Source organism: Aegilops tauschii, chromosome 2, assembly GCF_002575655.3.
Source record: "Aegilops tauschii subsp. strangulata cultivar AL8/78 chromosome 2, Aet v6.0, whole genome shotgun sequence".
In the NCBI taxonomy this organism is placed as follows: Eukaryota; Viridiplantae; Streptophyta; class Magnoliopsida; order Poales; family Poaceae; genus Aegilops; species Aegilops tauschii.
This window is the reverse complement of record NC_053036.3, coordinates 185360991-185372934: the sequence shown is the minus strand read 5'-3', so window position 1 is coordinate 185372934 and position 11944 is coordinate 185360991. Positions and strand designations below refer to the sequence as shown.

Below are 11944 nucleotides of genomic sequence, written 5' to 3'. Positions count from 1 at the left end.
AGTACTAGAAATTAACTATGGCAGTGGGCAATGGCGACAAGGAGTGTGCTGGCCAATAAAGTGGTGATGTCGATGAAGGTGACGAGAAGTGGTGTAAGGGCATCTCCAACGTGGACACTCAAAAAGCCCGCAGCCGTCTGGATGCAATTTGCCATTAACACGGTACTTCATTGGTCTGCCGACCAGTCTGGTCGTCGGGATTCTTGCAAACAGGATGCAAACTGAGATGTCCTAACGCGGCACCGCTTGGTCCACGGACAAATACCGTGTCGTGTCCGTTTTAGGGATAGTGTTGGACATGGCCCAAGATCTGGCTGTACTTGTACGTGCGCGTTCATTGAGGGAGAAAAGGAGAGGTGACACGACAAGCCGGGATGGTGACACCAGTGGCACACCACCACCACAACCTCTTTTTGTGTTGTAGTGGAGTGACTTGTTCCTTCACTAGCGCATCTATGAAGTGCTGCGATGTGATCCAGGTGGACGAGGTGCTTAACTTTGGGTGGCTATCTTGAGGAAGAAGCCTTTTTCGCTTCGGCGCTACTCTTGAATAAAGAGAGTTACTACAACAGTTGGTATTCAGTAATCAGGGGCAACATGATAGTAGATGATACCTTGGGCCGAGAAAATACAACAGTGGTTAGACAACAAGATATAACCTTGTTGCTATGCAAGAAAACTGCGCACGTGAGGCCATCAAATTTCCCGTAATAACACACGCATGGCGTGACGACCGGCCGCTGGAAAGCACGCGGATACGTGGACCAGGTCGGTGGGTCGTACTACATGTCCCACGAGCGTAAAGCGGTGTCGACTGCTTGCTTGCTTGGACCCGCAACACGGATTTTTAGCTGTACCAACAGAAAAACCGAGAGTTCAGGAACCGGAGGAATGAATGATCAGCGTCACCCACCCCTGCTGCCTTGGAAAGGCGAATAATGTGATTCACTCGGTAGAATAATATTTAGATCATTCTGGCTTTGCCTTTTGCAGTGCAGCAGGAAAAGAAAAGAGAGAGTATAAACTGGTTCGATGGAGCAGCAACTTTCTTCAAGAGTAGCAAAGCTGTATCAGTGCTTAAAACGAGCTGTGAGCTTCCAGGGAACGAGGTCGGAGCAGACGATCAGACTCAAAACTCGATGGCAACCGCTGGATATGACGTTCTCTTCAAGCTACGCTTTGTGTCGCTGTACATGATCTACAGGAGTCCCACGCTATGCACCGGCTATCCGGGGGACAAGGACGCGGACAGGTTCTATATATATCCAATGACTTCACTGCATAAACAACCCCAAACTTAGCAGCTCGTGGCCAGTTTATATCCATACCCATGGATATCATATGGCACGCCCTATAGAAATCTAGCTCCTCCTGGCTTCTCAAGTCTATACCCATGACCAACAACTCCATATCTATCAGAATAAAATTGTTCAGCAACTCTGCATCGAGACCCGGAGCTACCGGGCCAGATAAACAACGAGAGCTAATCTCTCGTAGAGAGTCAAGCTGATGATGCCCTTGATGGACAAACAAGCGGTTTTTTTATGGACAAACAAGCGGTTTTGACTGTGCCAACAGAGAACGTGTTACTATTGTCTTTGCGGTTGTCGTCGTCGTCGTTTTCTTTCTCCTCCATGATCTCCATTATGGTCGTCGTTGTCATGGACCAAACAAGGACCAAGCTATGGATGTGGTGTTTGCCTTTGCCCTCTCGTATGCCTTTTCCCTCTGAATTCCCGGAGACAATTGTCGGACGAGCCTGCCCGCACTGCTCGTACTTTACTCGTCACTGTCGACGATGTAAAAAATATGACGGTACCATTGCCACCAAAGTTGCGTTGATCCAATTCCGAATAACCAACCAATTCTGAATTCGTCCGTAGGCGCGACAACAGAAGCAGGAAGTCACATGGCGTGATGGAACAAGCGGAATGCGTCCTCCCCAAATTATTATCCTAATGAAGGAGCCCATGCTGACAACGTGCTGTCTGATGATCCACAATTAGTCAAATACGTAGAGGGCAGGTGGGTGACATGAACGCTGATTCGCCCCCGAAAAGGGGTGGAGAATGTGAAACGTCAATTATTCTGTTACACAAAGTGCGAGTTGAGCTGGAGATGAGGGGCTTGGAATGGATCATGATCGCTGATAAACAGAAAGGAATCTACTCCCTCCGTTCATTTTTGTAAGTCATTTCAGACAACTCAAAATGAAATGTTTTGTACATTGTCTGAAATGTTTTCAAGGTCTTATAAAAATGAACAGAGAGAGTAAGAAAGTTTTTTAAACATATCTGAACAACAAAGAATAATGACGAGATGCACACCTAATAGACGCTCATTGCTCACAGAATTGCAGCAAGAGCATTCATTCGTCTCCTTCTCGATCGCTGGGAGGCCGGCTAATGGCCACTTAAAATTTTAGTTTTTTTCATTTTATAAGGCTCAATTTGATTGTTTTCCATCACATGTTCAGGTTTCAAGTTGCATTAAATCATTGCATGCAAGTATTAAGAGAAAATTGACCAATGCATGTACTTTATGCATGCATGCATGCAATTAATGCATTTATAAACATAATTTTTTGAGGAAAACAAAAGCATTAATTAGGTGCTTTTGCAAACTATAAAAAGTATTCCACCACTCACCATCTACCTTGGTTGGTGAGTTTTTGAATTGAGCCCTATAAACCGGAAAGGAGGGAGTATCTAATAAGGAAACCCTCATCCTTGCAGATTACAGGAAAGAGATGTCTAAAACTGGACCTCTTCACGGCTACTGGACATGATGGAAATTCTGAAATTTTGCGCCGCTCAAGAGATTTCATTGTTCTCATGGATTTACTACAACAGAAATATTAGGAAAGTAGTCCTTGCTTTTTTTGCATCACTGGATATCTAAAACGATGGAATAGGAAATTTCATGAAGACTGGGAGGGTTGTGCACCCTTTGCTGCGCGATGGTGTTGTTGGATTTCTTTAAAAAAGATACTCACTCTCTTTCAAAATATAAGGTGTATTACTTTTTCAAAAAGTCAAACATTTTAAATTTGATCAAATTTGTAGAGAAATATATCAATCCATAATATTAAATCGGTATGACTAGATTCATCATGAAATCAATTTCCATACTTTTTCTTTAATATTGTGGATGTCGATACTTTTTATCTTAACTTGATCAAAGTTAAAGAAATTTGGCTTTCCAAAAAATAATACCCCTTATATTTTGGAACTGATTAAATATTTAGTTTGGCCGGTGGGGGAGATGATTGAGTGTGTTTTATTTTTATTTATAGTGCGGTGATTTGATGGGCCTTTCTCATGTAGTTATGTGTTATCCACTAACCAATGTATATTTATGTGAGGAAATTTCTCCATCGGTGGCAGCATGTACTATATTGATGCTACAATATCACTTGGTGGCCGGGTTTTTTTAGGTCGTGGGAGGGGGCGTGGAATTGATGTGGGTCGGTTGCTGCTGATTGATTTAAAAAATTGTTAGCCCGGTCAAAATCATATACCAAATCCAAAATTGAATACCTCAATTGCATGAAAGAGCTTCAAATTAGGGAACATGGAGAATTAAAGGAATCGAATAGGAGAGCTCCTTAAGAAATTATTGACTCGGTCAAAATTGGATGTCCAAATTCTAAATTGAACACCTCAATTAATCGTGAGGCCTTAAAAATTAGGAAGCATAGTATATTGTATACAAAAATTGAATGAGAGAACTTTGATAAATTGTTGACGCGGTCAAAATCGGGTTACCCAATTCTAACTAGAGACCTCAATTGAATGTGGGCTCTTTAAGACTAGGGAGTTTAGTGTTATGAAGGATATGTTCACTAGCTACTTTGTAACGCACATCTAGGTTTTAGACATGACGTGATTTTGCTAGGATCTTCATGCAAATAACACATAAAGGTTCCAGAGTACAAAGAAAAAAACATGATAAAGGTTCCACACACAAAAGAGAGGCGATGCCAGCATCGCAGCACATCCAAGCTGGACTGATTACCATGAGAAGAATTCCAAACCGGCCAACCAAACAACGCCAATCCAGACCAAAAGGCTGCAATAAACTAATCCAGACTTGTCATAATTGCTTACAACAGTAGCAAACGACACCATACTAGTAGTACTTTCCGTATATCTATACTGTATATATTTACGTGCCAAAAGGTTATCTGAATAAGAGAACATTCTAGAGCCCATTCATACGAATACTTCCAACATATTTACGTGCCAAAAGGCTATCTGAATTATTAAAGGAAATGATTATCTGAATAACAGAAGATTCTAGAGCCCAGTTGCCGCGTTCTAACTCAGAATAAATCATACTCTTAAGTGATGCAACTCTTTTCTTAGTAGAATGGATCACAGCAATGCAGTCGCCAGCCTTTTGAGCATTTGGCCTGGCTGACGGGAAGCAACCGTGCGGTACAGACCTTCAGTGCTGTGCTAGATCCAGTGACAATGGCCGTTTTATAAATTTTGGTCATTTGCAATTTCTCAGGGCTTTCTCAATAAAATTGGCATGTTGAAAAAAAGGCCATACGGAGAATAATACTACTAAAACTTAAGCAATCTCTAACAGAGACATCCATCTGTTCTTAAAGATACGCATTAAGAAAATTCTGGATGTTCCACAAAAGATACGATAAGCATGCGAATTACTCCCTCCGTTCCAAAATATAAGTCTTTTTAGACATTTCAAATGGACTACAACATACGGATGTATGTAGACATATTTTAGAGTGTAAATTCACTCATTTTGCTTCGTATGTAATCACCTATTGGAATCTCTAGAAAGACTTATATTTTGGAACGGAGGAAGTACTAGGCTTCTCCCTCACACTACCCCACCGGTGGTGACACTGTCCGGCGTCACCACGTCGCCGCCTCCGGCAAGGTCTTCATGAGCCCACATCCCCGGCTCAAGCTCAGGCGCTGCCTAATCTAAGGGAGGGGTCAAAACGGAAGCGCCCCAACCCAACCGGGGAACCCTCTTCCTCCCACTCGACAGCAAGCTGCAATAAGCCACATCATCCCCACTTTTCATGAGGTCCTCCCCGATAACATTCCGGACTCAAGCTCAATGTTCGGCGCTATCTCCTCCCCACAAAATCGGTTCAATCGAAGATGAATTTCAGTTGCAAGATGTTTAGCAAAACCGAGTAAGTATAGCGGGCGATCATGTGGTTCTCTAAGTAGTCAAACTGTCACATCAGCAACATATAATTTGATATCCAAGAAGCACAAAAGTTCTAGAGAACAAATGTTCACCAAATACAACAGAGTGGAAGCACAGATCGACATGAACAGTAAAGTCTAACAAACAGCTAATGTGCTCAGCAGAAACCACGAGGTAGCACTCAGCCAACAGTCGACTGCTAGAACCTTTACATGCTGTCAAACAAAAAGACAGAGTTAGAGGCTGAACACAAACACTGAGGACTTGTTTCAGCTAAAGTATTCCCTCCGTAAACTAATATAAGACCCTGGCTCATATGAGCTTGGTGAACAGTCAACATTTGACAAATGTTTTACATGCTTGCAAAATTTCATCACAAAATAACATTCATGGAAGACTTGGCAAAAAAACCAAAAACCATGCTCTAAAAAAGTCATTTTTGGAGTGCTGATTTTGTTTTTTTTTCCCACGACTTCAACGAATGTCATTTCATGATGAAACTTTGCAAGCATTGGAAATATTTGTAAAATGTTACCACAAAAAAATCAGAATTTTTTTTGGATTTTACTGTTCACTCAAGCTCATATGAGCTCGAGCTGAGAAGGGCACTTTCGCTTTTAGATCACTATCTTAGTTATCTAAAAGGTCTTATATTAGTTTACAGAGGTAGTACGCCGCAAACAAGATTTTTAATTGTTGTCAGTCTGAATGCAAAATCCTACTCCAAAAGTTTACTTCCTCAAAATTCCAGTATATTGGAGGCGGGGATCCTTTACGCCGCAAACAAGATTTTTAGTTGTTGTCAGTCTGAATGCAAAATCCTACTCCAAAAGTTTACTTCCTCAAAATTCCAGTATATTGGAGGCGGGGATCCTTTAGAACAATGTCACACTGGAGTTAAGGTAAGGTGGACTCTTTAACAATGGTCAAAGGGGAGGGGAAAACGAACATCCAAGGGAGCTAAGTCAGGGATATGACCTTATGAAACACATCCACTTTTAGCTAAAGGTTAGGATTCTTTAGAGGTAGTATCAAAGGCTGGGGCCACTGAGCTCTTCAACCTCGATTTCAACATGATAAGTACTCCCTCCGTTTCTTTTTAGTCCGCATATAAGATTTGGCCAAAGTCAAACTTTGTAAAGTTTGACCAATTTTGTAGGAAAAAATATCAACATCTACAATACTAAAGCTATATCATATGAAAATTAATTTCATGATGCATCTAACAATATTGATTTCATATTGTGAATCTCAATATTATTTTCTATAAACTTAGTCAAATTTAACAAAGTTTGACTTTGACCAAACCTTATATGCAGACTAAAAAGAAACGGAAGGAGTATATAAGGTTCTCCAGGCCCACCTTGGATTTTCCAGAGCCTTGGAGCATGAAACGACCATGTGGGCCATTGACACAATGTTATGTGGGCTAAGCAATCCACATGGAAGGACCAATAGTTCCTAGCTGGCCCTTAAGCAAATAGCATCCCATACTTCTTTCTCAGTGATAGGATCCCCACCTTACTTAGGAAACTTATCTTTAAGTTACAGAGTTCCCCCTTAGCTGGTCTTAAGCCAAGTAGAGATAGGACATCTGATTTGTTATTTACATAGGATATTCATGAGCTCACTACAACCTATACAACAAAATGTACTCCCTCCATGAACAAATATAAGATGTTCTAACTCTTTTCTGATTCGGATGTATATAGACAAATTTAACTCATTTCAGTCCGTATGTAGTCCATATTGAAATATCTAAAACGTCTTATATTTATTTACAGAGGAAGTACATCTTAAAGAACAAAATAGTAAGACATGCATATGTGTCCTTACAAACTTTTGTGCAAGAGATGCATTTTGTTTCCTATGGAAATAAAGAAGAGACAAGGATGACAGGTTAAAACGGAACTATATTTGCATGATGTCTTCATTTTGTACAGGTTGCAAGATACAACATCGTAAAAACGGACATGCGAATTACTCCCAAGAGAGCGAAAATTTACCCTAAAGCGACTAGCCGATCATACAGAACAAACTGAAACATTTAATTCTATGCTCACCTGGATCCAACAGTACATGGATGCATAGATCCAATCAAGTATCTGCATAAATAACACCAGTATGTATTAGCTCAACTGATAACCCAGAACCTTGACAAGATACATGTCAATGCATCTTATAATTACAGCCACCAGAAAAATCACAAATAAGGAAAAAAGCTCAAAGCTAGTGAAATTCAAGTGCATTTTCAGTTTCCCATGCCATAATTCACAAGGAAACAGATGCCTAACATTGATCACGGCTTGTTATTATAGGAAAATGGTAGCAGTTAATAAAAAAGGCATAATAATCTTAAATGTTAGCTAGTCCCCTTAATAATCACAAGTTCGTGCATAAACTCCTTGATTTTGAACAGCATTAGAATATGCTCAACTATTGCCTAGGTATTTAGGGAAATGCACTTATGTGCAGCCATGCTGTATATAACAGCAGATACGGTACATCATATGCGACATTCTTTACATCCGAGGCACAACAAATAAGCCAGTTTTGTCAAAGTATACGTTAACGGTAATGGTAATTAAACAATCACAACTGGCAATCTGGGATGAACTATAGTTTCTCTATTAACAAAAGCCCACTGGTTGAAGCACATAATGAATACCAACGAGAATGGATCAAACAGTAACATAACCTAGTAAATTCTAAGTATACTTTTCCCAAACAATGCCCTTGGTTAGACCGATTTCAAAAGTAAAACAGTGTGTCTAGGATGACACAGTACCTTCATATTCCGATGTCTGATACTCAAGGATCAAAAGGCATCAAGTGGAACTACAGAATAAAGTGGGATCAATCAATCCAGACCAACCTTTTAACTATACTTTCCCTAGACAAATGACAATACCCTCGATTACCAATAGTTTTCAAAACTGAAATTGTGTGTCTAGGGTGGCCTGCCTACATTCCCTAAGAACTGACTGTTACTAAGAAGGCTTGTTGCTAATTTTTCTATAGTACGATTTAAATTTATACAATTACAATCTACTCCCGCCGTAAAGAAATATAAGGGTATTGAAGAGAAGCTTGTCCAACATCGTCTGAGATGGTTTGGGCATATTCAGCACAGGCCTCCAGAAGCTCCAGTGCATAGCGGACGGCTAAAGCGTGCGGAGAATGTCAAGAGAGGTCAGGGTAGACCGAATTTGACATGGGAGGAGTCCGTTAAGAGAGACCTGAAGGATTGGAGTATCACCAAAGAACTAGCTATGGACAGGGGTGCGTGGAAGCTTGCTATCCATGTGCCAGAGCCATGAGTTGGTCGCGAGAACTTACGGGTTTCACCTCTAGCCTACCCCAACTTGTTTGGGACTAAAGGCTTTGTTGTTGTTGTTGTTGTTGTTGTTGTTGTTGTGATCTAAACGCCCTTATATTTCTTTACAGAGGGAGTACTAATCAATGCCCCAGCAACTTCTTAGTACAATTACAATCTAGTAATCAATGCCCCAGCATCTTCCTATTCTCTTCCCCTCCCATCCTCTTCCCGGAAAATTTTGGAGTGAGATCGAAGCGAAATCCTAATGGAATAGTGGAATAGTAACCATGCATACAACAAATTAAGCACCAGAAAGGAGGACTTAGTTTGGAGTTGGGACATATAGGCTCCATATGAATGATAAGCCACAGCTGAGCTGAGATTGGTTCTGGGCTTATATGTGGCATAGATAGTCATGTAGAAGCTGCTTGTTAGCCTGTAATTGGCACGTGACACTCGTACCGGTGTCAATACAGGAGGCCAAAGAAAATATATGCTTTATCAGCAATAGCCACAAGGCAAAGCTTGAATCTCCATCATTGACAAGGTGAGGAGGCCAGAAGAGAGAGCCAAGCATTAATCCATTGCTAAGCACAAAAATAAAGGAGGCGAGGATGAGTAGTACTCCTAACCAACCAGGCAAAGGCAGGAATGGCACTTGGCAGGTGCTGCCAGTGTCCAACAGCTGTAGCCAGGTTGGGAGAAATGTAATGTTAGAGCTGGGTTGTCAGTGGTGCTCACAGCCTTGGTCCTAGACTTGTGATATAACTATTTTGTTTCTATTAACGCATCAAGATGCAAAGCATTTGTGTTTGAGAGAGAAAGAATCCCAACCAGCAAGCTTTATTTTTATCTAAGCCGAACAAGCCGGGTATGCAGGCCTTAATAAATATAACACTAAACTAATTCAAATGTAAATCAAAGCTAAATGTGTGCTACAAAATGATCAATCAGGTAAGCAACAAACATACATACTAATCAACAGATAATAGCCTTTCTGTCCATGCTGAAAATGACAGCAAATACAATTTTCGATTGTGGTGTGTATACATATGCCCAATGTGTCGTACTAATAACACAAGCTCATTAGCCCATGTCTGACCACTAATAGCACAAGCTTATTAGTCCATCAACGTGGTAAGTTCAAATCGAACAGTAGATTTGGATGAAGTTACAAACTATGCAAGGATAGCAATTGATAGGCATTAAAACTAGGAGTTTTATCAGTTTTGTCACTAGTTGTGTCACACTACTCAATTTTTCCATTAAAAGTTTCAACTACTCAAAAATGACATCCTTCCGTTAAGCGTGTGCTAAAAAATGCCACTCGACACCATTACCATTCGGTCAAAGGCCATTGACCAGGGTGAAGTGACCAAAATACCCATGGACACTACTTGCCAGCGCTCCCCTAAAACTTCTGGGTCCTAATTGTCAGCAAAAGAGAATTAACTTAGAAGAAAAAATAACGACACACGGGGATTCGATCACCCGTGCGGCCGCGCATGAAGCTATTTTGCTTCTAATTTCATTCTCTGTGTACTGAAAACTAGGACCCACAGGTTACAGTGACTTGTAGAGAGAACGCTAGTTGAAACTTCTAATGGCAAATTGAGTAGAGTGACAAAACTAGTGGCAAAACTGATAAAAACCCTTCATGTATTACCCTGTGGATCAGACATAGGTATTTGGTTAAAAACTAACACTAATGAAGTGTAATCCGCATAAACCTTACAAATCCTATAGTCAAGCTCAGTATAAGTGTATAAGTAGCATTTAGCTAGACATATAGTAGCCTAAGTTCGCAACTGTACCTATAGAATTTGTCGAACATATCGAATTTGACTTCAATTTTCAGTGGTTAGTCAAAGCCGGAGGTAAAAGTATAGAGACAATTACCCTTGTGCTCCTCAGCGGCGTCATGGTACTCAGCATCCTCCTCTGGCACAGGGTGCAGCACGTCCTCTGCACCGACCGCCGCCTCCATCGCAGTGGCGGACTCCCCGCCCTCTGCTACAGCATCATCAGGGGAACGCACCACCACGACGGGGCAAATACAGTGGTGGACGCAGTAATCGCTCACACTCCCGAGCCTTCCCTTGCTGGCCCGCCGCGCCGCACCAAACCCCTTGCTCCCCATGATCACCGCGCTAAGCCCTAGCCTCTCCACCTCGAGGCAGAGTCTCTCCTTCATGTCGTGATCCTTGACGATGTGGATCTTGTAGGGGATCTTGGCCTCCTCGAGTGGCTTGGCCAGGTCGTCGGCCTTGGAAGCGGTGAGGGCGTCGAAGTCTTCCTCCATCTTGCGCGCGGCGACCTCAGCGTCGTCTTCGGGGGATGTGGGGGTGACGGAGCCCCAATCGGCGCCATAGAGGACATTGGTGGAGCGGACGTGCAGGAGGATGACGGCGTCCCCTGGCCGGAGGTAGTTGGCGACGGCCCAGCTTACGGCGTAGGCGGACTCGTCGGACAGATCGACGGCGATGGCGATGCGGCGGTGGGCGGAGCCCAGTGGGGCAGCTGCGGCAGCGTTGGTGAAGAAGACGCCCGGGGAGTCGGGCTGGAGCGAAGCCGGCGGAGGGGGGCGCGGGGTCGGCGCCTTCACCCGCGGGGGCGGCGCCACCAGCGGCGGGAGGTCGACGGGGGGGTTCGTCGGGGCCTGCATCGCGGTGATGGTCGGGATCTCCGCTGCGCGGTGCTCGTGAGGCTAGGGTTCTCGCCTTTGCTTGGAAGTATAGTGGGGAAGGGGGAGAAGCTGCTGGAAGAAACGGAAGACTTGGAGCATGCGAGGAACAGAAGGCGTCAAGTGGGAGTCGAAGGGGATAAACATGTCAGAGACGGCGAGCGACGACACGTCCACAACTTGACGGTTTGGACTGGACTTGATAGATGATGTATTTTACATTTTCAAAAGAAAAAATGATGTATTTTACATCATTAAATTGTGATTGAAGTAAAATATCCTCTCTCTCTGTAAAATAATAATATAAGACCTTTTAAATCACCTAGTATTTTTTTACAAAAAGCTTTTTTTTAATCACCAGAAACACCCAACTCCGACAGATGCCGCACGGCAGTCGATCCACATTTTTGTTTCCTCCCAATGCATATGAATTTAACAAAAGTACAAAATATGACAAACTTTGCAAGATCATCACACACATAATCCGACGCTTCCATTCCAATGGAAGCAACCTTCTTTCTCGCCGGCTCTTCCATTCCGGTGGTGGTCGCAGGACGTGGGGCTACAAATCCGCTGCGCCAATTTTGGGGAGGCATGGCGGCGGCGGCGGGAACAACAGGAGACGTGGAGGTGGCATGGTAAGACGCGGAGGCGGCCTGGTTGGGACCCCCTCGTACCCCCTCGTCGCTCGCCCCTCCAGGGTGATGGGGGGGCAACCCTAGCCCCCAGCCGCCTCGATCCCATCCCTC

General features: G+C 43.0%; 1 protein-coding gene across 1 annotated transcript; it reads right to left on the bottom strand.

The window, feature by feature from the left end:
- Positions 1 to 5210: 5210 nt before the first annotated feature.
- On the bottom strand, positions 5211 to 11370 carry LOC109741106 (universal stress protein PHOS32). The gene is made up of 3 exons (XM_020300179.4): positions 10412 to 11370; positions 7257 to 7298; positions 5211 to 5408 (listed from the first exon to the last, which is right to left on the bottom strand). Exons 1-2 carry the CDS (start codon positions 11175 to 11177, stop codon positions 7291 to 7293), a joined length of 774 nt encoding a protein of 257 aa, XP_020155768.1. The 5' UTR covers positions 11178 to 11370; the 3' UTR covers positions 5211 to 5408; positions 7257 to 7290.
- Between the last annotated feature and the right edge of the window lie 574 nt (positions 11371 to 11944).

Bases quoted from the DNA above. Each gene is read 5' to 3' on its own strand.
- LOC109741106 (XM_020300179.4), bottom strand. From the start codon at position 11,177: ATGCAGGCCCCGACGAACCCCCCCGTCGACCTCCCGCCGCTGGTGGCG.